This window comes from Calidris pugnax, unplaced genomic scaffold (genome assembly GCF_001431845.1).
Source record: "Calidris pugnax isolate Ruff unplaced genomic scaffold, ASM143184v1 scaffold81, whole genome shotgun sequence".
Classification (NCBI taxonomy): domain Eukaryota; kingdom Metazoa; phylum Chordata; class Aves; order Charadriiformes; family Scolopacidae; genus Calidris; species Calidris pugnax.
This window is the reverse complement of record NW_015090880.1, coordinates 13,175,872-13,201,914: the sequence shown is the minus strand read 5'-3', so window position 1 is coordinate 13,201,914 and position 26,043 is coordinate 13,175,872. Positions and strand designations below refer to the sequence as shown.

At 41.0% G+C, this 26,043-nt stretch overlaps 1 protein-coding gene across 3 annotated transcripts in view; it reads left to right on the top strand.

Moving 5' to 3' along the window:
• CHCHD6 (coiled-coil-helix-coiled-coil-helix domain containing 6) overlaps positions 1-26,043 on the top strand; it is a 114,434-nt gene that overhangs the window by 1,434 nt on the left and 86,957 nt on the right. For all 3 annotated transcript variants that reach the window (XM_014946611.1, XM_014946609.1, XM_014946608.1), the window contains exons 2-4: positions 202-322; positions 1,517-1,586; positions 3,456-3,600. In XM_014946611.1, the coding sequence (XP_014802097.1) occupies positions 202-322; positions 1,517-1,586; positions 3,456-3,600 (336 nt within the window). The remainder of the gene's footprint in view (positions 1-201; positions 323-1,516; positions 1,587-3,455; positions 3,601-26,043) is intronic.

Here is a 26,043-nt window from a genome sequence, read left to right as displayed (position 1 = left end):
TTTTTTTTTTTTTTTTTTTTTTTTTAAATATAAAGTCACTGTGCAGATGTTGACTACCTGGATTCAGAAGACTGTGACATTGAAATGAGATAACACTTTTGTAGTAGCTGGGAAACTAACAAATGGGGAGCTCTAATAGTGAAACATACACGCACTAAGAGTTGACTTAGTTAATTTCCTTCCCGTGGATGTATGTTTCAGCTCACTGAAGATGTAGTGAACCGAATGAAAGAATCTTCTCAAGGTAAAAGGGACAACCAGAGATCGTCTTGTTCAGCTCCATCTTCACCAGCTGCGGAAGGGAAACCCAAATCTCCTACAGGTACTCTCAGTCCCTCTCAGGTCTGCTGACTGTTTTGACATTCTTCTCAGTAGCCCTGCCACTGGACATTATATGGTATGCCTGTGGTTTTGAAGGCTATCTTCTTGTGAGAGGAGCTCTTTGATTAGCCTGTAACACTTTAATGTTTGTAGTTATTAGCATCATTGAATGCCTTGGATGTTACAGTCCTGTGACGTTCTCTTTCCTGAAAGGTAGATGTGTCACCTGGCAGTTGGAAAGCTCTGGTTCTAGCTCAGGTGCAGTGTGGTCTTAAGTATAACACAGCTTGTTTTTCTGGGTCCTTTTTTTCTCCATTTTTGGAATACCAAATACCCTTCTCAGATACTTTAATGAACTCTATCGCTTTGTGAATGTTTCTAGGCTTTCAGATGAACTTGCAATAAACAAGGCAGAGATTTTTTATTTTATCTTTCATTGCTGGCAAGCTGCCTTGTTGTCTCCTTTTCATGCACAGGGAGTGGATGGGTGGGGGAAATACTGCTTTTTGTTCTTTGGAAATAAGCTCATAGGGAAGGATAGACTGACTAAGCACAGCTTGCCAAGCAGATGATGAGAACTTGGTTTCTGAACTTGTCTTTCTTTACAGGTCAGAAAATTATTTGACTTCTCTTGGTTCTCAAGTACACGTTGTTGATATATGTTATCAGTGTGGATTTGTTTAAGGCATTCAGACTGACATGAAGTTAGGGAACCAGGTCTTTGCTTTTAGAGATTTGTTTGCTGTTAGCCTACATCTTTCCTGAAAGTGGATTCAGCCTTATGGATGGCCTGAACTCTGCCAAATAATTTCATCTCCGTTTGTGGGATCCCTTGTCATCACAAGGAAGGCAGGAGGTCAAGGGGAAGACTTAATGGAACTAGAGGAGGGAAATTGAAAGTAGGTCTAAAACCATGCTTATGCTTCAGTTTGAGGAGTTAACATCCTTACCTAGAAGCTTCTGTAGTATTCCTTGTTCATTGTGTCTTGTTGAAGACAATGCTGCCTGTGTCTTTTTGTTTCATGAATTCAAGCTCCATCCATCAAATTTTCTTCAGACTTTTCAAGATATGTTGGTTTTTTTTTCTTCTTGATGGGGTAATGCTCAGATATGAAATTCTCCTCAAATACTTTGTGATGTGATGGAAGACTATGTTTTTACTATAGTTGTCACAGGTTTCCGTTCTTCTTTCTAGGAATCCAACCACCAATGGCAGGTGACTCAGGTCAGAAGTCTTCCGCTGCAGAGCAGGAGCTGTACAGGAGGTGAGGTGAAGTTCTTGAAAAAGACAATAGTTTAACTCCTTTTTGAACATATATATACACACACATACGTACGTGTTTAACTTCAATCCAAGCACAGTACCTGTATGTTTTAATGCTTGAGAATGCCCTTTGAAGCCTTTTTCAGTTTAGGGCCTTGGAACACGTTTTTTTAGGGAAGCCTGTCCCTTAGCCAAAGGGAGCAGTCAGGGGAGCTGTGGGCAACTGGAACAGTGAAACAGTGGAGAAGCAGAGAGGACCAATGTAATGACTGGGTAACTACAGAAAACTTTTGTGTGGTGTTCATTGCAAGACCAATAGAGCATAAACTTGAGTACAGTTACCTTTTCTGGTACAAATGAAGGAGTCTAAGTGTTTAATACTTTCCTTAGGGATTTTTGAATCTCAAACATGGTGATGGGTTTAATTCAGTTTATGCCTAAATTAATCAGATCCATCTTACGTATCTGTTTCCATTCCTTCTTCTTTTCCTAGACTGGATGTAATGCCTGTCAGCCAGTGCTAGAGTGCTATGAATTTCTCATATCAGGGTATTTTAATGTATTAAGATAGAAGTAACTGTGAAGATGGGGGTAAGGAAAAAAAAAATGCAAAAGAAAGTTTTTCTCTCTGACAGAACCACAGCAGTCTCTTCCTAGTTCTAGGCATTGCAGGGCAGTGAGAACTTCAGCTCTGTGTAACTTGATAGCTTTCTGTCATGAAACTGCTGGCCTGATCTGTCTGTATGTTCTTAATGCTGTAAAGATTGGTCTTTTCCTGTTAACAATGAAAAGCAATCTCTATTTGTGGTGGTTTTTTTAGTATTAAAACTGACTGGCAAAACCTGTTGAAAGAAAACCCTGTTGCATCAATCACGCTGTCCTTAGAAAAGTCAGAGATAGAACTAAGGAAGTATCTGAAAAACTGGTTCACTTTCTTGGGGACTGTGGAATCGAAGTTGCTGGCAGTTTTCAGTGCTGAGCTATGTACTGCATCCCAAATACCTGATCTGGGGATGGAGAGGTAGGGTCAGAAATGCAGTGGAAAGGAGGACACAAACTGCAGTGAGGAAGTTCTGACTGGGTATGAGAAGTAGAGAGGGAAATGCCTGTCAGTCACCGAGAGCATTGGAGCATGTTGCACAGAAAGGATATAGAATCTCCACCCTTGGAGATCATCAACGGTTGACTGGAGGAAGCCTTGAGTGACCTCATCTAACCTTGAAGTTAGTTCTGCTTTGAGCAGAAGGCTGGAATAGATAACCTTCAAAGGTCTCATCTAACCTAATTTATTTTGTGATTCATTTCATGTTATGCTCTCTCTGCTTGCATGTGGACAAAATTTCCTTCATGGCAGTCTGAGATTCAGGTGTCCAGGCTATGGACTTGATGAAGCTGTTTCTTTCCATGCTGGTGCTGCGTGCATTTTATGTGATTTTTTTTTTTTTTTTCTTTCCCTTCTAGAGTAGAAGGGCAGCATTGTCAGGCTGACTCCTTTTATTGTTGTACATCCCTTGATCTTTTCCAAAGCAGTACCTATTTATCTGACTAACTACTTTCTATTCTCACTGTTCACAGGTCATAATTATTAAGTACTTAACAGAGCTAAATATAGCTGAAGTATAAAGTTTAAACGGTGCGAAGTCTACTGTTGTTGCCAGAGCTGTACCTCACTGAAGCTGCAAGTCATGTTTAAAGTTTGTTGGACTTTTGAATTCCTGCTGATAATGGAGGGGCTGTGAGGAGACTTTGTGTCAAATAGATTATGAATTTGTGTTTTGGCTCTGGGCAGGAATAGTCCATGCTAAGCCATGACCCTGTTCCACAAGCCTGCTGATCACCTTCTCTCTGTGTGCCTTTGGTGCTCATACAGGTATGAGCAGGAACAGGCACTGGTTCAAGAGGAGTTGCTCCGTCTGGCCAAAAGAGAAAGGGAAGCAGCCAGTGAGGCCTTGAATACTGCCCTTCAGCGGGAAAGGAGCACCACTAATGAAGAGAGGCAAAGAGCAGCACAGTTGGTGAGTAGCAAAAGACTCCAGTATGTTTCCACACAGGACAGGGTAAAAATCTCTCTGCTTTAGGGAATTCATTAAATGTCACTTGTGTGGTGAGCTTAGAAACTTTAATTTAGGCTGAAGCACTCATCAGCTCCCCCAATTCATCACTTCTGTTGGGCTTACACTGGAGCTGTTGAGCTACACCTGCAGCACGTCATGCAGTGACACTAAGGCCAAGCTTGCAGGGAAAGGCATAAGCAGTGACTGTGCTGGGGACAGCTTTCCCTGTGACAGGTCAGTGGTGTGTGTATGTGGGGTCATTGTCTGAGCTAGAGAGAGCTCTTTTAAACTATCAATTGTATGAAATGAATGTTTCGGTACATACAGGGTCAGATTCTGCTGACCTGATCTATCCTGAAACTTAGCTCTGTTTTTCTAGAATAGAATTGTGCAAATACTCAAATAAAAAGTAATAATGAATTCTGTTGTTTGAGTCTCTTATGATGCTGGTAACAGAAGAACTGTTATAAAACTGTCAAATACTGTAACCTATTGAAGAAGGCTTAAGATTAATTTTTAGGTACCAGGAAGCATAAACCCCTTTTGTACACACCACCAACTCCCAAACCAATCTGGTTTTGCCCAGTAGGCAGACTTACTTTTTGGGACTTTTTGTGACCTTTACTGTTAGTCAGACACCTTGGTGTTGCTGGGATAACCCATTGGGTTATTGTCCTGCCAGTGCTGAGAAGAACAGTGATGGGGGCAGCAGTACAGTGAGATGAGACTGAGTTGAGCAAAAGGCTTTTATCCCTCCAGTAGATCGGGGTGGTCATTGATGCTTAATATTCACATGATACTATTTTATATTATTTTCTTTTAAATACTAATGTTGCTACGGCTATGGTGTACTGCCTTTAAACAATGCAGAGTCTTACTGGAACCCCCATTTTTTTCCTGACCTGCAGTGGTATGAAGTGTCAGGGTGTGACAGAGAGGTGGGACTATGCTTGCCACAGTGCGCTCGAATTGCTTGTTCATTTAGACTGTGTTGTTGAAAGTGTTTATTGAGAGAACTAGTCTAAGAGCAATTTTCCATGCCTGGTACATAGGATGGTTTAGGGAGAGGGCAAACTTGAGTAATTATGGTCTTTATTGTGTTTCTTTCATCCTACAGAACTGTTGCATGCACTTGTTTTAACTGAGAACTTTTCCATGAGCACGTTTTTTCTGTATGTTGAATGCTAATAGGCATGGCTGCCCCAGGCATGTGACTTGGCTGTGAAGCATTTTGAGGTTTTAAAATCTATGTAAGGACAGTTATGGTCGTTCAAATAGAAGGTCCTTTTAGCTATAGTCCATCTCTGACAGTGATCCATAGCAGCTGCTTACGGAGACTGTGAGAACAGGGCAGGTGTACAGCAGCATTTCTCACCTGTGTACCCTCAATTCTGCCATTCTGGGGCTTAGAGGCTTCTTTAACAAGAGGTATTTTCACCTTGGTATTGAACAGTTTCCTTAAGGAAATTGTCTTCCATGAATTTGTCTATTTGTAGTTTTGGACCCATTTGTGCTTTTTGACTCCATGATAACATTTGCATATGTTTGGGTGAGTAGGTCTCTGAGATTGCTGTCCTGGGTGTAGCTTGTGAACGGCTGCATTGTCGTAAGAAGTTCCTCTTGGTGGATTGTACCCAAGTCACAGGAAGCTGAGCCTCAGGATAGTGCTGTCTGAGGCAGGTGACTGCTGCTCCTCTGCATAGGACATGTACATAGGACATCTGGGTCAGCAGGTGCAGTATTAATTCTCTTTCCACTAGAAACAGAATATTCTTTTTATGAATGCAATTAATGGACTTCTGTACAGGGGCGTGGGGGAAGAAGCTAGTGGATTTATTGTCCAATCTAATGGTGTGACCCAGCTCAGAAGTAGAGCCCAGCCCTCCTGCAGTGAGGTGTGGAGTAATCATGGAGAAATGTGACCAGCAGAGTCAGGCAATATTTGTGAAGTGTAAAGGGGACACCTCTAAAATGAGTTAAGACCTCACCTCTAACATGCAAAAGCTGTTTTATTATCTGAATTAGCTTTTAATCGTGCAGTGTTACATACCCAGATATTGCATACTTGATGCTCTGCAAAAATCTGATCAGGCTCTCCTTGTGTAGCCCATAAAAGATAAATAGTGACCGTGGAGTGTTAGCCTGGAGTGTGGTGCAAGAATGAGAAACTGTTAAATTTCATTGGTCTTTAACTATCTCTTGATCAGTCATAAATTTAATATCCTTATAAATGGAATAGTCTAGCCTGTCCTTGCAGAGATGAGGTCAAAACTGTTGTCTGTTGGCTTCTAGGTGTCTTCCTAAGCAGCAGCTGTTTGTGCCAGCCTTCTAAATTATTGGGATCCCTGTCGGACTTGCTTTATCTTGGCTACAGTTTCCTTTTAGTCATGGTTACCTTATTGTGTTGTCTTAATCCTACTCAAATAATATCTGTCCTTTGTCTTCCAGAATTGTTTTCTTTATTTAGAAGAGGACTTGAATGTTTCTTGCTCAGTTTTCTGCTTTCTAGGCCTTGTGTATGAGGCAAATAATGGGTGTGAGTTGTCCTTTCATCTCTTCTGTGTCAGTCTTCTCTTTCAGGTAAAAGTCAGTAGTGGAAATCTAGATGCCCAGTGGTAGTCTAGGTGCAGGTGGCACTGAAAATTATCTGCTTAAATTTATAAGGGTACAACTTCCAGGCTTTTTGTTGTTGTTGTGACCTACTAGGGAAGCCAGAGAAAAATGGGGCATCTCCATAAAGGAAATAACAGATGAATAATTTTCTTGTAGCAGCACTTAATTTAGTAAAAATTGAAAATCGTGCCACATGTAATTAGAAAGTTTTGTTTGTTTTATTTATTTTTTAATATTTGCAGTAAAATCGTGAGCTGCCCTGTGCCTTTAACATATCAGTAGTTTGGTGACTAGTAGCTTTCCCTTGTACAGTAGTGCTGCAATATTCTCCTTTAACCTTACCACTTGTAGACCATAAATCCAAATGATAGCTGTATTTTGAAATGATTTCATTTTGATTGTGCTGAACGTCGCTTGTCATTTAATCTGTTCTTTATGGTTTTCATTAACTGACTTTTATTATTGGCAGTATTGCTATGAAGCACTTCTTCAGTCTTATTATATAGTGCATATTCCTGGAGAGAGCGTGGACTACAGCTAACCATTGATAAAGAACTTGCTGTCAGCTTCTGGGGCCAGTTACTTCATCATTTATGGGGTACGGTGCAGATTAATTTATTGTTGAGTTTTTGTCATTTGTTTGATGCTTTGTTTTTGTTTTTGTTTTTTTTTAATTTTGTTTTTTTCTTGACGTGTTATGCTGGTTACAAGAGGGATTTAGAGTTAAGTACCAGGGTCCTGTTCTACGTTTTTGTTATGGATCTTTCTCTTTTTTTTTTTTTTTTTTTTTTTTAAGACTTTGAACAAGCTATTTAGCTTCTAGATACCTTAGGTTTTGAGTAAAACTCCTTAAAGTTTTAGTTTAAGAAGCAAAATAGCTTGGTAAGGAGAAACACTGAAGCATTTGATTCCCTCTTTGAATATGGCTTTTGATTAACCAGGTGGGACTGGCTCAAATGGAAGTAGTCTGCTAAGCTGCTGCGGAAGAACTCTCACCAATTTCTATTAGAGAAAAAATGTTTTGTTTGTTTGTACAGCACTGCAGGATCATGGTGTTGACTGGACTCTGAATAATTTAATGCTGTGAGTACTTGAAAGACAACAAGGATTATATGTACAGTACCTCGCAGCAGGGCCTAGGGTGTTTAACTAATGCTTGTAGCATGCCTTAAGTCTCATGTGAAATATCCAAGAATTAATACAGCTATCTTTAAATCCTTTTTTATTTCTAGCATAAGGAACTTCCAAAATTGTCATAGTCGAGCTATTTAATTGCTTCACTGTGTTGTGAATAGTCTCACCTTTCCCCTGTACCAGGAGTCTTTCCTTTTTCATTTCCAATTAATCAAAACCTCTTCTCTGAACTTCTCAGTTCTTTTGGCTTTCTTTTTTCCTCTTTCTTACCAACAAAAGAAACTTTGCAAGCAAAGCTGCTCTTTTTTTCTCCTTTCTGCTTTTGTAATCTCCTAAGGCTGTGCAGCATATGCATCGTGAGCCTCTTGGAGCCAGTGACTCCCTGCCTGATGGTTTTTGCTGAAACCTTTGAGACAAATCAATGCGGAATGGGAATGGAAAAAAGCAGAAGCTGGAGAGGGGGGGGAAATAAACGCGATTAAGCGAAGACATCTCATTACTACTCTAGAAAGGGAGGATTATAACTTATAAAATAGGAGGATCTCATTTAGGGGCCATGTGCGCCTATGTTATCAGGACAGAGGGAGAGCAAATAGAATAAATGAAATTAATACTTTGAAAAGAAGCATTACCCGGATTTGAGAATTGAACTAATATGATTTGTGCAAAGCCCTGAAGTTCTTATCTCCCCATTTAATACCCCTTGGATAATGGCTTTGTCAGAGTTATTGACCAAAAGTCGTCGTCTTCTATCCCACTTTGAAAGAATGAATTCAGAAATGGGGTGATGGTAGGACAAACTTTGCACCACGATTAGCTTTTTCAGACAAGACTGATGGGCATTGGTTGCTGCGTGAAAACAGACCGGACACAGAATTCCTAAATTGCTGGGAAAGTGTTTCTCCAGCTGTCAATGACGAATGGCTCGCTACTCCCAGGGTTCCTGCTCACTGGCAGGCATGGCACTGTTGTGACTAGCGTGGCCTGGCATATAAGCATGTAAGGAAATGCTCACCGAGGGTTTAGGGTTTGTCTCTGGTTGCTCCAGTAGCTGATTGTAATTGGTCATAGGCTGTTGGATTCTTTCAGATGATTTCTTGCCCAGAAATAGTTTCTTTGCTCTTCAGAGCCTCTCTTCTCTTGTTGATTCAGGAGAGGAGGGCTGAAGGAAGAATGCTGAGTTGGGGTCTGCCTTTGATCAGAGCAGTGGGTTTTGATGTAGATGTCATCTTGTGAATGTGGGATTCTGAACTCTTGGACTTTGCCTGTGGCATGTTTTGGACACTTACACCCTTGGTTTAGTGCATATTGCTCTGCTGACATTTTAACTAGTATGTTTTCTTTCCCATTTCAAAGAATGTAGAGGTAAAATTCCTAAAAATTGCTGAAAGCAGCACAAACAGCCCAATTCATAGATTGATGCAATGGAGGAGGATTTTGGTGGTAGTAGTGGGAGTTATCCGGTGGAGTGGTTTTCTTTTTGGCACTGTATGGGTAGAGGAATGATCCAATTGGCCTGCTCATGGAAAGTTCTTTAGGTTTCTGGTCACTGATGAAGCTTCCAGCCAATCTTGCTTACATTTTTTGCTGTGAATTGTCCACTGTTGATGAGTGGTATCAGGTGTAGATGCAGCTGAGCTGGTACTGAAGATGGTTTTAGAAACGGTACTGAACACGATTTAGTTTTGTTAAGGCTTTCGTTTACTTTGTATTAAGCTGGGGATCAGCTTTATCCTGGCTGATTAGCCATAGGTAAGCATCTCTAGATTAGACAGGGGTTTTGTGGTGCATAATCTCCTATCGTTGTGACAAGCTGGAGTGACCAGCTGAGATCCAGTAAACCGGATGCAATAAAATCTTGAAACTGACACTGTGGGGCCGTCAGTGAAGCGAGACTGCTGGTTTTGAGGTCAGGCCTCTGTGGTCAAAATGTGTCACTTTTTATTCCATATTTGTTTGGGTTGATGTAATGCAAGGTATTTTCTCTGTGAGCTTTGCGTTATGGTTTGGATACTGCTCACATCAGGGCTAGTTTTGTTGGTCCTGTTTGCTCTGCAGCTAAAATGTAGCATATTGAGCTAAACCCCTTCTCTTTCTAAAGCTGCAAGCCTCTGTGTGGGAAATTCCTATATGTAGAAAATTCCATGAAATAGATTGGTTCTGGGAGGAGACCTTTTTAATGCAAATCTTGGGTTTTAGTGTTTAGTGGTTCTTTAATTTCTGTAAATGTTTCTTGCTTGAAGTTTTTTGTGGGTTTAACAGAAAACATTGATTTAAATTGGAAAGTGTGGAGGCTTGTTTCAAATAATAGTGCAAAATGAGGAAAAAATCCCCTTTGGGTTCTTTTTTTTCCTCCAAGTTGATTTTCATTGATGTTACAGTGATTAGCAACAAGTATCTACGTGTATTTACTAAAGGAATGACACCTTTTTTTTTTTCAGATTAATTTTTAGGTTTTCTTTAGGAAATGACTGGTGCACTTAGTAGAACCTTAATTCCTATATCTAGTGTGGGTACCACCAGCTGTGGGGCAGCACCTCCCAATGAGTGTTGCTCCCTGCAGTTTGGCTGTTTGCAGAGGATTCACCTCCTCTATCTCAAACTCTCCTGAACCCACCCTTAGTGCACGCAAAACCCGCGAGGGAGCTCTGACCAGGTCAGCAGGAGCAGCACTATCTCTGGCAAGAATTTGCAACACAGTTGTTTTCGAATGCTTTCACTAATTGAGTACAACTGCCATTTAAATGTGTTGATGCAAATGGAAAGATGTGTTTTTTGGTTTAAGCCTTAATGATTTATTACAAAATGTTGCAAGCTATTGATAGGGGGATTTAAATAACTGAGCTGAATAGCTTCAGACTTTGTTTCTTCTATCCCTCTCATTCTTGCTGTCTGAGCTAAGAGGTACTTTTTCTAGACTTTCCTTTGAAGAATGCGTATTCATGTGTGGAGTCTGTAAAGTTAGTGGTCTGTTATTCTACAGTCTTTGGCCAGACCATCCTTCCCTTTCCCCCACAGCTGGGGTCCTCTTTGGCTGCTACCTTCTACTATAGAAGGAGAAGCATTTCTGCAGTGAAGGGATTACTTCTTTTTATGAAACCATTAAAAGTTTAAGGGATCCCTATAGCAAGTAATCTTGCAGTATTGAATGGTGGGCTTTGGAAAGGTTTGCATTAAACTTAAGCTTGGCGTGGTGAAGTTCTACATGTCTTCTACCTCCAGCAAGCTATTAAATTCCAGTCTCTGGAGCATTAGTGAGGTCTAAATTTAACTAAAGCAATTTTGGAGAATATGTACTACAATGAACCCAGAAAGTAAAACCAAAGCCAAACCAAAAGAAAACTTCCTCTTTCTCCATCTTCTCTTGAGGCAAGGCAAAGCTGTTATCTGGCTATGGGTAAGATGCTGCCTATGTACTCCTTATTTTCCCTGCTACTGCTGCTCTGATTTGTCAGACATTTATTGCATTTTTTTAACAACTTCCAGTTTCTGCAGCTAGTCTTTTATCTCCTGACTGAAGGTTAATTTGTGTTTGGAGAGTTTTTGCAGATTTCAGCAGCTGATGGTCGTTTGAGCTTCTCATTTTTGTAGTCTCTTGGGCTAAGGAACCTTATCACAAGGTTGGCCTCTTTTTAAATCTACAGCTGCAACAAATTGAAGTTGTCTGTGGTGCTGTCTACTTCTCCTGTCTTGCCTTCAATTCTCCTGTGCCCATATTTCACACTTTTTTTTTTGTCTACCAAGTTCATATACTCCACAGAAACTTCTCCCAGATTAATTTGTTCTGACTTAGGGTTACTGTAAAGCCATTCAATCATTTAAAAAGCAAAAGATAAGATTAGACTTCCTTTTCCCCTATCTATAACTATAAAATATTCATAAAGAAATAAGAGAATAATATGTTGATATTTTTCCATGAATGGTCCAGCAAAGCTAGTACTGCATTTGTTTTTGTTCTGTGAAACCATTGTGGAGTAGTAGAATTTTGTTCCAATTTTGCAGCTAATTTGGGAGGCAAAAGTAACAGAGATTTGGTAATGCATCAGGGTGTTTCAGTAGATTTCCCTTTCCTACAAGCTGGTATTGGTCAAACGTGGTTTGGTTTGGGGTATGAGATGGTCATTCACATGAAGACTGAGAGTATTATAAGAGTGTAGTTCCCAGTAGCTGGGCTAAACTTTATTTTTTGGATTATGATTTTTCTTGTCTGTATTTTGAGTATTTGGGATATTACATATGTCTGCCTTAGTGTTTGGTGATAGCTTTCCAGTATTCATTGTATTCTGTCTAAAAATTGACAGTGTTTGAATCTTGAAGCAGTGATTCCTGGTCACTGAAAACTTTTTTGATGTTTCTGATTGGAAAGTGTTACTTTAGCTCTATAATCTTGCTCTCTTTTTAAGTGCTAATATAATAGCTAGGAAATAAGTTTGCACTGAATGTAAATGTACTGTCAGATGATGGGGATGTGAGGTATGTGACCTGCCACTGGATGTCATTTCTGTCCTATTCCCTAAATGCCATGAAAACTGGCTTTGGTGCTTCTGCCACCTTTTCTTGGGACCTTAACGTATATGTCTGGATGTGATCCTTGTTGGCAGCAGAGGGGTGGTGGAGAAGGTACCCGAGATGGTTCTGCACTGGGGGGTGGTGTGAGAGAGATGATGCAGGATTCTTCCTGGGTCTCGGTAAGAAAGGCTGGCAAGTGGCTTCATAAAAGAACTGTTTTAATAAGATAGAATAGAAAGAGGACTCTAGATAGCAAGTAAATCTTACATCCTTTCAGATGCCAGGAGCCCTGCTTCCATGCAGCATTGGACAGACCCCGGATGGATTGTCCTGTGGCAGACAGTGCAGAAGGAGAGGTTCCTCCTGGTTCGTCATTTGAGCAATTACATTCTTACGAGAAAACAACTCCATTCATAAAGGATGTTCACAGGAGAACATCTTGCTGCTCTTGTAGATGAAGGCAAGGTCCCACAGGGGCTGCTACCGAGGGGCCGCTGCCTGCAGGCTGCTCTGTTGGGATGCTGAGGAATCTGTGCAGCATCAGAGAGGCCCGAGGGCTGTGCTGTGTCTGTATGTGCAGCTCAGGCCTGCGCCTGCTCAGCTTCACTGCTCCCTGGGTCACCACCTCCTCCATGCACAGTGGTCTCCTGGTCAGGATCACTGCATTCCACTCCTTCATCCGCATAGAGCTTATTTTTCTCAAAGATAGGTGAGTCACAGATTGTATTAGGAAGCTGTTAAGCTAATAGGAAGTTTCCTGATGGGCTGGAATGTTACCTGTGTGATAACAGCGGTCAGTGCAGGGCACAGAGCAACGTGGGGTATTCCAGCAGTTTCCCATGCAGCAGCAGGTAACATAAGGCTTCTCAAGCCCCAGGTACCAGGCCCAACAGAGCAGATACCTCCTGGTCAAGATCACATTTCATCAAATACAATGTTTTCCACAAGTCTCCCAGTACATAATAGCTTTGTTGGATCGTACTGGAACGAGGCTGAGTCTATATGGTATGATGGGAAAAATCAAAATAAGCTCTGATGTTATTTCTTTATTTCTCACCTTAAAGAAAAGTTAAAGCAAGCTGATAAAAAGAGTACATTTCTCTGAGACTTTTCCCGGTTTGTTTATACCCTCTACTACAGTTGGACATCCTCTAACCTGCTTCTAGTTGCTGATGAAGTTTATTTTCGTTCTTGTTTGCTTCCCTCCCTCCCTTTTTCTCCCTCTCTTTTTAGTTTCCCAAAACTGCAGGATGTTTTGCTCCTGCTGCCTCTCCTCGTTGGTGGCGTTATCAGACACGTGTGCAGCGGGTGAGATTGCAAACGCCGCTGTTCTCCGGATTCTAAGCATCAGACAATGTTTTACACGGCGTCCCATTCTCTAGCTGGCTGGTTGGACATGATGTTGGTACCTTATCTTCACGCTGACACACACTGGACATTAATAGAAATACATTGCTGAGGCACATGTGTGGAATTTCAAGCAGCCTTTCTAGCTGTGCTTTAGATAGTCTATTGTGTGCTTAACCTCTTGGAAGAGGTTTTGATGAGAAATGCATAATGTTAACTCTTGGGCAGCTGGGTGGACTCACTTAGAGTTTCTTATTACAGTCAGCATAATATCTTCCTAATTGCATGCTGCTTATGTATTTTGGAGTTTCAGCAGTTTTAAACCTATCTTTCCACGAGCAGTGTTCCTCCTTCCTAATGCAAGTTTTTATGGAAGAAATGGCTCCGCCATTTGTATTGTATGTGGGGAGGAGGTAGGAAATACCAACGTGCTGCAGAGAGAACTGGGCTGCCAGCACCCTTGTTTAGCTTTGTATAATGTCTGTCCCTGTATTATTTTTGGTTCTATGATTGTCTTACATCAACTAAAAAAATGACCTGGATGCGACTGCTATTTGCCAGGAATTCCTTCTGCTTTTGGAGCACATCAGAATTTTTATTGTTTCCTTTGTACTATATATGTATACTTTCTCTGCTTGTTTGTTGGACCATCTGCAATTATCTATATTATTTATGAGTACTGAGTAAAACATGATGGAAAGTAGCTTCTTAAAAGGGACTGTACTAAGGGAGAGGAAATGAGCTGATGACTTTCTCTTTGATTTTTAGACAATGAAAATAGAACACCTGCAAGCTTATGAGGGAGGGAAGGAATTAGAGACTTGTCTGGCTTTCTTTTTCCTGTCTGAGTGTTACATTGGGGGTTTAGAGCCTTTTTAGCCTTGAAGACTTTGTGATAATGGGCAAACTTGAAGGATGATGCAGTAGGAGTCGAGAGTAAAAATTGATCAAACAGACAGATAGAGCAGGGCTATGTATAATTACTGTCCAAAAGAAAAAAGCTCCATAGTTTAATACCTACTTGAATAGTACATTAGACTAAGGATACATTTGTTAAATAACCAGTGCTCTTCCAATTAGGACTGAGAGCTTGCCACGTACATTCACTGGGTCTTCAGCCTAATGCTTTTGCCATGGAAAAAGTGGTTCACTGTCTAGCAAATGACTTCAAGCCCCTTTCTTTTGCTAAACACATATGCTCCTATCTCTTCTCTCTCCTTTTCCCTTCTCTCCAGCCTCTGAGCAGAATGGATTTGTTCCTCAGTATTCATCTTGCTATGCTGTAATTGGCACCGTCGAGCTGAAACTGTGACTCCCCTCTGGAGCCTCCAAACTTCCAATACACAAATGGTTCCTTACAAAAGCTGTTCTTTTTGCAGCTGAGGACCTGAGCAATCAGTCATTTTTTGTATTTTCATATGATGTGCTCTCCTAGTTTAACAGCTAAATGAGGAAAAAGGGCGATTGGGAATCCTAGTTTAACAGCTAAATGAGGAAAAAGGACAATTGGGAATAAGGCTGTGTTTAAAAAAAAAAAAAAAAAACCAAACAAAAAAATGACAAACCCACAAAAAATCCCCAACACAAACATAACAACCAAACAAAAAAAAAAAAAAAACCCCAACCCAAAAAATGACAAACCCACAAAAAAACCCCAACACAAACACAAACATAACCAAAGAACAAACCACCACAAAACAATACAGCACCCTGAAAAACCAAAACAAAACTCAAAAAAACCACCAGCAACAAAAACTTTTGTCAGCTGTAAATAAACTTTCATGTTTTTTAAATTCTTTTCCCTAATTTTTCAGGGTAAAAGAACTTTGTTTCAAGTATACAAAACTTGAAAAAGCATGAGAGCTTTAAACTGCAAAGCTAACTAAAATTTTAAAGATAATGAATGTCAGTCCAGCTTATAGCTTTCTGTCATTTAAAAAGTGTCACCCCCCCACCGGCCAGCTGGTGTGCCTTTTCCTCTTCAAGGCTCAGCATTTTGCAGTGTAATTTTTCTAAGCTTTGTGCTACTGAAGGTTATCATAGAGTTCTATTAAAACCCTACTTGCCTGTGATTTCTTGTTACACAGCGACCTGCAAAAAGAAGTGGTTCTCTGTGGTCAAGTAAAAATTTGACACTGTTCCTTTACTGGTAAGAGAAGTGGGATGCATCAACACCTTTTCCCGTCTGGTGGCTGTGCAGAAGCTGGCTCTCAGGTCACTCTGCCCTTGTTCCAGTTTGTGGTGAAGGTCTCAATGCAATCTGGAAGCTGTTGCCAGCCACCTGCATTTTCTCTCCTTTAGAACGTTTTAGAAGTAGTTCATCAAATCTTATACATCTGGGGTAAGAGTTTTCATTGTAATTACTGTAGATAGAGTATCGTTTTGTGCCCAAATTAAGTGGGGACCATTAGCCGTGCTCCTGCTCCAATAATGTCATTCTGCCATAGCAGGCTTATTTTCTAAGGTTAATAAGGAATGTGTTGAGGCACCTGGAGGGAGAGGAGCACTAATGGTCTTACCTGCCATTCTCCTCTGCATAGATGGGACTAGCCTGGTTGATAAAGACGTTGCTGCCCCAGGCCTTGCACATGCAGGCTGCTCCCTGAGGAAAGAAGGTCATGCAAGGGGTACCATGGGCGTTCTTCAGAGGGACTGAAACAGCTAGACAGAAGAGATTTCCTCCAGCATAGTCTCACTAACATGAATTTTAACTCCTCTTAATTTCAGTGTTTTGCTGTCAAGTATCTTGGTGGGCAGGTAATGGGAGATGACAGATTTTCCTGATGACATGCGCATGCAAATGAAACAAAATTTTGCCTTGTTGTTTGCAGACGTGTTTAGAAGTCACGTCTGCTTTCTGCACAAGAAATGTCTCTTCCCAGGCATTCTTAAACGGCAGTAAAAATTCTTTATAAGATCCTTTACATCTTTATAAGAATGAATAATAAACGTCCATATAATTAGACTAATTTGCTAGTGCTGCTCATCGGCCAGCAGATGTTGCTGTTGAGCTTGCTTAGGCTCATTTCAGCAAGTCATTTGCCTATTTTAAGAGCTATGGTGCAGACTGATTTGGAGCTAAGTTTCCTGCTTGATGATTCATGTCATCTCCTGGTAAGTCAATATACTGTCCAGAGACTTAAGGTGCATTTCGTGCGCAGGTATGTGTAAATAAATAAATGATACTAGAATGTGGTTTTCTTTTTCGTGACTACTTTGACCATTATTTTTTTTCCTGCTTCATTGCTGACTCTGAATTCTTATGGAACCTTCTGCTTTCATTAGAAAAGCAGTTTTTATTTGCTGATTTTTAAAATTATTCTTGAGGGAGGGAGTTTACCTTTTCAAGTAAGTCTTTAAAATGTGATGGTGCAAATGGAGTCTAATAAACAATCCATAAACAGCATATCCTCATTAGTACCCCTTTGAATTTAGGATCTGGGAAAATCTATTAGCTGCTTCATGTGCAGCATCTGGAAGATGAATTATGTATCTTATTTGGGGTCAAAACCACTGCTCAGCTCGGTGGCTGCTCTGTGTGTTGATCTCTGTGCTCTGCTCCTCGGTTCTTTGGGATGTGATTCTAGCTGTAGTACTCTTATTTTTGGAACTGAAGATTTTTAATGTGCGTCTCAGTTGCATGCCAGTGATGGTTCATACTTTTTCCCTGCTGTGTCGAGAACATTTTCAAAGCAGCAGTGGGTGTTTCCTGAAGGTGGCAGTGAAGGGACACCCATGAAGACTCCTTTTCAGGGGCGGACCGGGAACTGCTGAGCCCTCAAATTGCTTGCATACCATTGAAATGTCTCAGAGGTTTTTGCTTATTTGTTTTCATTCTGACTCTAGCTTCTTCAAGAGTTACTGTAATTTTTTTCAGGATGAGTCTACCCTAAGTTTTTGAAGTTCATTGATTTCTGTAGAAATACATAATTTGGAGTGGCAAGGCCACTGTGTACTGAGATAATTTACAAACTGGAGGTGTTTGTTGAATCTGCTTCTATCTTTTGATTTTCTCACTGTGCTTCCTGGGGCTCGCTTGCATTCTTAAATACATGGGTCTAGCAGCTTGTGAAGCTGCTGTGTGTTCAGGCTCCAGAGGGGAAGACATGGTTGCCCTGAAGACGTTGCAGGTTTCCACACAAATGATGTGATGTGTTTCCAGCCACCTCAGACTTCTCTTTGGTCTTCAGTTGTTTTCTAGTTGTTCTTTGTGGAGGGGTAGGTAACTGCTGCTGAGAGCAAGTTTTGGTTTTGGAAGTGGTGGGAGGAGAGTGGCAGATGCTTTCCTAATGACATCTTATGCTCGCTATAAAAACTGACGTCGCTGCCTCCATTCCTCAGATCCTCTTTAAGATTCACTGTTTTGACCTACATCCTAGCCTTCTAATTAGATACTACCTACAAAACCTGGTCTGTAAAATTTGACTATAATATCTGTGTCCCTTTGACTATCTGCAGTCAGACTTCGTGGACTAAGACGCCTGTACTGAAAAACCACTGGAGTTTCTTTCAGCAGAAGTTTGAGATGTATATGCAGGGCCTTTTGTAAAGGCAGTATCTCAGGTCAGCCTTCACTGATATTGTAAGTTTCTGACTGATTTGAGTGATTTGGAGTTTAAAACATAAAGATCATCTAGCTGGCCTTGGACGAATTGAATTATTGCTTTTAGGGCAGAATCTTCTCTTCAGGGAGAAGTTGGTGGTTGGCTGGAATCCCTGAAGATTTTTAGGGAGGAGATTTGTATCTTTTCATCTGTTTTCAAGAAGGAGAAACAAGAGTTATAAAAACCACTTAAAGGTTCAGTTAAGATTTATTCTGGCTGCATAACTGCCTCCCATAATAACTTTAATATGCATCATCCTGAAACTCCTAATTGGCCCTGGTGTTGGCAGGGCTTTCAGACCCAGCAGAATCTCCAGCGTTCAGCAGCTTTTAGGAAGGAATGCAGCCAGGGAAGCACAAAAGATGAAATGGCTGCCTTATAAATTTTGACTGACCTTGAGAGTCCTTGTTTTAACAAGCAGGAGGATGATGTTGAGAGCCATCTAGATGAGAGCAGCGGTGGGAGTGGGTGTTGGTGCGCAATTGAGGCAAGAGGAGAGGATGGGGGAAGACCTCATGGGCTTGGGTGGGAGAAGGTGGTTTCATCGTGGGCCACATACCTACTTATCCTGTTGTTGGAGTCTTGTCTCTGCTGACACTGATTAATCATGGGAGTTTTTTTCCTGATGGATGGTTGTGGGGGTGGGCTATGGGAGGCCTGTGGGTTGAAGTAATCCTTTCCGTCAGAGCCAGTATCTTTATTTAGGAAATGATCGCAGTCAGTTGTTCCTCTCTGTGTAGTGACTGGTCCCTACGTGGGCACTCCTCAGACAGATCAGAGGCTGGAATTGTCTTCAGCTTCTCCCCAGCTCCCCCTGTGCCTGGGCGGGAGGTGGATGTCTGCCAGGCTCTTGCTGTGTCCTGTCGGTCTTGTGAATGATGGAGGGCTGTCACTCTCGCTCTCCTGGGCTGTCAGTTGGACACCTTTTGCAGACCCTAAATTCCCTTTAAAACAAAACATTTGGCTTAGTTTATTTCATTCCATTAAGTAATTTCACTGCTAATGCATAATTATCTACAGCAGTGACACTCGTCTATGCTTTAATTATCGCAAAGCTGCACAATTTCCCCTCCCCCCTGCCTGGAAGTTGTCACTTGTGCAGGGTGGTTTTGCAGAGATAAGTGTGTAATACACGGCAGTGCTTGGGGTCTCACACAATACTCAGGCAGTTGCTGATTGCTAAATGTAGGCAATAGAAGAGGCAAGGATTTTGGTCTCCGTCTTCTATTAGTGGCTCTTATCCATGTGGAGTGAGAGACGCTTGGAAGGAAAAAGCTTATCAAAACTTCATAATATGGGCTTGAAGATAAAGATGTGAGCAAGTGCTGATTGGAGGCATTAAGCTTACAGGTGTTAGGAAAATTTGGAAGCACAAATATTTGTTTTTCTTCTGAAGATATTTAAGAAATGAAGCATCCGTGATCCTGGGCAGCAGCCCAGGACTCCTGATTGTGTTTCAGAAAGATTCTTTGTATTTTTTACTCTTTATTCTTCCCCTCCCCTTTCTCTTTTATTATTCCCTATCCCCCCTCCAGGTTTGCTCCCAAATCTGTTTTCAGCAAACCCCATCTCTGAGTGCAGAAGAGCCCAATAAAAGTCTTTGATCCAGCCAGTCATTATGGGGAAATGCACCTGAGTTGCAGGGAGACGATAGATACTCGTGTGATATACCTTCTGTTTCTTAACACCACACTCTCATCTGCTAAGGAGTGATTTTGTTAGTGGAGGACGAGGTCAGACCATTCTGAACAGAGGGCAAGTGGGCAACATGACACTTGTGTCCTTTGAAGGCAAAGGTCTGTTTGGCATCAAAATGTTAAGAGATTACTAAAACCTTGCAAAATCTGTATGAGGAAAAAGCTGGAGGGGACTTACAATTGCGCTTTTCTAGTTTCACAAAGCTGAGAGAAGTGGGTTGTAGACACCTCATTTAACTTGCAATGATGCACTGAAGTTTGTGGATGATGAACACCTGGAGCATGTGTCAAAAATACAGCAAATCTTGAGAGGGACCTGGTAGAAATGAGGACAGTATGAGGAAGCAAAACCCGTTTATTATCTTATAATAGATGGAAATGAGGCCATTTATTGGTGTTATCTGCTGGCAGAGACGTTCTGCCAACTACCTTTGTTTGGAGCCCTGACCAAGACGTGCAATATGTAATTGTGTTCCTGCTTCCATCCTGACTTAATTCTTAGGATTGAAATTACTCTCTTTCACATACAAAAGCAGCGAATTTTTTTCCTGTATTGTTATGATGAAGGCAATTTCTGGTTGCTGACTGGCAGGAATGAGGAGGGGAGGACTATACAGCTTGTGTTACAGCACGCACCCTCCGTCCCTACGTATCTGCTGTGCTTGGCTGGCGGCAGCGGCACCTGTTTGAGCAAGATTTCTTTGGCCTAGAAGTACGTTGTGTGTTTTCTTTGGCCCAAGGACATCATATTAAATGTGTGTCACTTGAAGACCTCACAGCTTGCCGAGCTCTAAAACTTTCCGCGAATCTCATGTTTACTTTCTATGATATTTGTCACCATAGTTTTAAGTACTTTCCAGATAAGTAAATTGGCATAATAAGGTAGTCAGTCTGATGTCTGTCTTCCACTCAGGAAAGGATGTTATATTAAGAATTGTACTTTCTACAGGAAGTCATGTACTCATGGCACAATTTAGTCTCAGAACTTTCTTTCTGAGAACCTGAACACTGTCGACAAATTTCCAAATGTATCTTCTGTAAATACTATTGGTTGAAATACCTTTCACATCTGGCAATGGATGCTTACATAGAAAGATTTTCATGTGGCGGAACTAATACCCAGAACAATTGCTTGGGTTTTTGCTTTTGTCTAAAGCGTGCTTAAAAACCTTCCCATAAGGGCATGGAAGTAAATACTGCCTTAGTGGCTTTTTTGACTCATCTTATGAAAACCACTTGCCAGGTTTGAAGTTTCCATGAGCCTATGTTATTTGCTTCTCTGGGGGTGTACTCTCACCTTTTATAACATACTTTCCAGGTAGGAATGGGAGGAGGTGTCACTGTTAAAAATAGTAGTTCATGCAAAGATACAAAGGAAAACGGGGAGATGAAGAGAAATCCGTAATGGAGGTGATGGAGCTCCTTGCCTCAATTCCCTTGGCTGACATGAGTGAGATACAACACGGAGAGGGCATTCCTTATCCGTGTGCCAAGGGAGATCCGTTGGGCATCAGGGGCGAGCTGCTGGGTGAAAGGGTGGGTGAATGATTCTGCTAGAGCACATGTAGGAGAAAAAAACAATAAAAAACCAATAGTATATGCTGTGAAGCCTGGGGCTTGGGGGTAAGAGGGAGAATGGCACTTCATGGCTCTGTGTGCACGTGTGACGCTTTTGCCTCCTGTGAGTTTGCTGGCAGGTGTGGAGAGAAAGGATCCCAGCCTGGCAAGTCAGCTGCCACTGTGGCCGATGATTAATTGCCCTTTTTAAATTGCAATTATGTCAGTCATAGAACCCGTGAATATTAATTCCTGATTTGCTGCTTGAAAAACTGAACGATGATGAGACGAGTCTATTTTACTGATGTCTCAGAGGTGGGCTGAGTGCTGCAGCCAATAAAGGGGAAAGGCTGCTGTGCTCTTTGCATTGTTTTGTGTCTGTCTTGCCTCCTTTTCAATGTTTCTGTTCCTTTCTTCAGAATCCTCTCAGTGCTTACAGTGAATTTTCCACAGTACAGTAGTAGGTGGCAGGCTGACACCTAGAGTGAGTTAATCACTGCGAGCAATATTAGTTGCCTGGATTTGGTGGATGGCTTTCCACCGTTCACTGCTGCTTCCCGAGTCCCTTAGAGACTTAAGAATGAAATAGGGATTGCTTTTTTGCTGCTCCAGCTCTTTCCCTTCATCTCAAATGTATGTAACCTTTCATTCCATTATACTTAGATCTTTTGAGATAGTTTTCTGATTGTGCCATCTTGGAAGGATATTAACAGGCAAGCATCAGAACACTGTGACTGTTTTCCTTTCAGTAATCTGCACAAATACATGGATGATGAAAATCTTGGTTTCTTCAGCAGTTTGGGTCTCTGTTATCAGTCATGATCCTGTCTAGTATTTTCTGCATGAATTGGGACAAATTATTGGATCTTGCTTGTCCTTTGTTTTTGTGGAATAGTGGTTATCTCAAGAAGTGTTGTCATGATGTGTTGATATTCACTGAGATCTTTGAAGGTGAATAGTATGGTGAATAAAATCCTCAGAACCTTCTGATTGTTTAGTTGTTGATGCTTTTTGGGTTTTTTAAAACTTTGTATTTTTTTTAGAGTTTTTCCAAGCTTTCAGTAATAAGTGATTTTAAGTACCTATGTATTTAATTTTTTGCTTGGTGGAAGTTGCACAAACGGTGCACAGATGCACAAATACTGTCTTCACTGTTTTTTCTTTTAGTTGTATGTTTTGTGTGGCTGGTAAACGGTGACTGTTTCCTGAAAAATTTTCAGAATGGGGGCACTAAAGAGCTGCAAGTGTTGGGCATGTGAATGTGAACTAATTACTTGGTATTTGTGGAAAACCGGGTGAGCACTCTGAAATTAGAATGCCTTTTTTTTAGGCTGAAGTGATACTCCTCCATTTTGACATTCTTGGTGTTTTGCGTACAAGAGAAGAGGGCCTTTCAGGAGAACTGTATCTCATCCCATGAACTAATTGTTAGTATTTAGGGATATCAGTTTATTAATTTTGATCATTTTGTTTAGTGCTTAACTTCATAAGTCCCTTTTATTATCATTCTGTTTAGACATCCATCATTATAGTTATTGTCGCACTGAATTAAAGGCTGTATTTGATAACCCCTGCAAAAGCAAGGGGTGGGACTTGAAGGCGATGGGAAGCCACTTCTAGTTCTGTGTCAGGCTGCTAGGGAAAGGCTAGAAGAAAATTAGTTGCAGCAGAGAATAGAAATATACTTATGTTTTCAGTTTTCACTTTTTGTCCTTTCCTGGAAGAAAGGCACGTAGCAGACAACTAAGTATATTTTGGTAATGAGTTCTTACCGACCTGAAAAGGCATCGAGGGCAGCCCAAAGACCTTGTAGGTTCAGTGTTTCACTCTGACTCTTCTGTTTTCCCCATTTTCAGCTTTTATAATTGAATGGTATGTTGCTCATTTTCATTTTGGAAGGTTCCAAGCAGTCTTGTATTGCTACTGTTGCCCTTTGAGGTGAAAATGAAGTGTTTCGTTTTCCCAAACAGGGATGTTGAACAGACAGCCCTTTTACAATCAAGTTACCTTTTTAGTACTAGATCTTGTGGGTGTTAGCTTAATCTTCCCCCTTTTTCCTGTTCCCCTGGTGCACTGTCTTACCTCTGGTGTAGGGACTACTTTGGCCAGTGCTCAGTTAATGGCATCTAAACCTGACTGTTGGATGAGGAGGTGGTCGCTTTTATTACTCTCTGAAGAGGAATCAGAAGTGCCAGCACCCCTGGCTCCTCAAAGTGCTGTTTTATTTGTACAGAGAGTCTGTGCTTGGAAACTTCTCTGCAAAATGCAGAGTTTTCAGTAGTGTCAGGCTGATAGAGAAGTTTCCATTGCACGGGAGGACTAAAGCGGTCAAAAGCTTCAGCCTCCATTTCTGTTGGAGTAGTGTCTGTTTTGCCCAAAGATGCTTTGAAAGCTTTGTTTACTCATCAGGAATTTAGCTTCAGTTTCATATCACTTGCCCTTAGGACAATACTGCCTAGCTAAATGGGTACTCTAAACACTGGTAACTTTTTTTTTATTAATTGAAATAGTTTTGAAATAGGCATTTTTTTTGCACTTAACTTGTTTTAGTAGGATTTGTTTACACAGGACTCGTTAACAGCACACATTACAAGCTCTTCCTACAAGATTCTGCTGAGACACCCCCTGTTTTAGGCGACAGCCCACCAGACAAGTGTGTAACCTGCTGCACGGTGGTGTAAGGTGTGAACACTCATTCTATTGACACAGGGTGCAAATATCAACCCTTATTCAAGAAGTGCCAAGGAAAGTCATGTTTAAAGACAGTGCAAACTCAAAGGTGATCTCTGGCTTTAACAACATGTCAAATTATTCAGCAAGAGGGAACGGGATGATACTTCAGTGATTTATCTTGAAAAGGAGTTTAAGAATATCTGGCCAGGAAGTGGAGGTTCACATTCAGAAGGTTGTGTTTTGGAACAGAATGTGCTGATCATCACTATCATGTCAGTAATTTTGATTGTTGGGGACTGAGAATGGAAACTAAAACTTGCAATGGCTCTTTGTTGTAAGAAGTAAAGAACTGACTGTAACTTATTATCGTGACTGGAGACAATGGCCAGTGTTGTAGAGAGCTTGGGAGGAGAAGGGAGTCTGCTTTTATGTGTTAATACACTTTTTTGTGTCTATGTATTTTTTTCCCAGCGACATGTTAATAGACCTTGTCCTTTTTCTTTCGCAATTCCAGTGCTTGTGATTTCAAGGTAAGCTTTGCTTCCTCTGGGGCTGTGGTCTACAAAGGATCCTGCTCTTATTGCTCAAGCACTGTGACCAGCGTGAAGAGGAAGGTGGGGGCAGAGGAAGACAGCTTCAGCTGCTGCCTGTCTCATTTCTGTCAATGTAAAGAGCTTTACAGAGACGAGTAATATTTTGCAATTGAGTTTCTCTTTTAAAGACACTCTGATGCTAATGTTGATTTAATAAGGTTCTCTCATTCTCTCTCCTTGCTTAATTTGAAACGTCTAATTTTGTGCTTCACAGTTCTGAACACAGAATTAGTGAGGGAAGAAGAGCCGGAGGCAGGGGGAGAGAAGTGCCACACCAGAAGTTGCCAGGGGAGATTGATTCAATAGAGTGAAAAGGTGCAAAAGGTTATAAGACCACAGTTCAGAGCAACGTGATGGTGGTACTAATGAGAAGGAAAGCTTGATCCTTTAAAATGTTTTAAGGTCTCTGTGGGTGTATAACCAATTCTAAATGGAAAATGGAGCACTGGAGTGTTGGTTTCTTTGAGTGGATTTTTCTTTTGATTTTATATGTATGTAATACATATATTATATGACAGCCAGGAAGGACAATATTATGAGATAAATAAGCTTTTAAAGCTTTTTATTTTAAAGGTTGTTTTGATAAGCGTGGCATTTACCTTCAAAAATGCTGGGAGGTTATGAGAGATTGTGAATTTGATCTTGCCTAATTTATTTTTTCTGCACCTGAATGTGGTTTTTTTTCTTGCTTTAATTTTATGCTTGTGGAAAAAACTATTGACATCCCTCGACTTTTAATTCCTTTATTATGTTTGGGATAAAAATGAAGTCCCCAAAACTACATTGCCAAAAGATTATCTAAAATACTGTACAAATAATAGAAGTAATGAAGCTTCTTCCTCCTGCTCTTTTAGTGTACCTGTCCTCTGCTGCTTAGGAAACCACTCCTGAGCAACAGCACTGAACCCTAATTCACCTCTGGCTTGAGTTGGAGTTCATGCAACTGAGCAGACCATGTAAAGGAGTACAAGTTACGTTCAGCTTAGTTTTATGATAAGATGCCAACATATTTCATTGAAAACCTCATTAAATCACAAATCCAGAGGAAAAAAAAAATAATAGGCCGTTTCACTGAATACTTAACAGATGAGGTTTACAGGGTTCAGTGCGGACCAGGGGTGTAATCTGCTCCTTGTTGTTGGAGCTTGGTAAAAGTTGTTGTGAAGTCCTACCATAGAATCACCAGAAAACTGTCCCAAGCGCTGGAGGCTGTCTGTGGATGATGATCTCCACCTGTGTTTCTTCTGTCCCATGGTCTTGGTCAGACAGAAGTACCCCTTTCCTGCCTCAAACTCTTGCATAAGACACTTCCCCCCCCCCCCCCCCCCCTCTTTACTGCAGAACATTTTTTTTTAAATTCTTGCCCTTCAGTTTGATAAAGCAAGACCAGATTTACTGGCAAACTTACAGCACGCTTGTCACAAGCTTGCAGCAAATTTAATTAACCTTATTACAAATATGGTTTTCTTGAAGATTACATCACAATCTGGTTTCACATCGCCTGCTGCTGATTCAACATATTCTGTGCTTTGGAGAATATGTTCATTTTCTGAAAAAGGTCAAAATGTTAAAATATCTAAAACTTCACTATTTCTTCTGAGTTCCTCTTCAAATGTTGTGGTGTACCAACATTTTGTCATACGAGCGGCGGTGTTCTCGTGCCGTGTGCCAATTGGA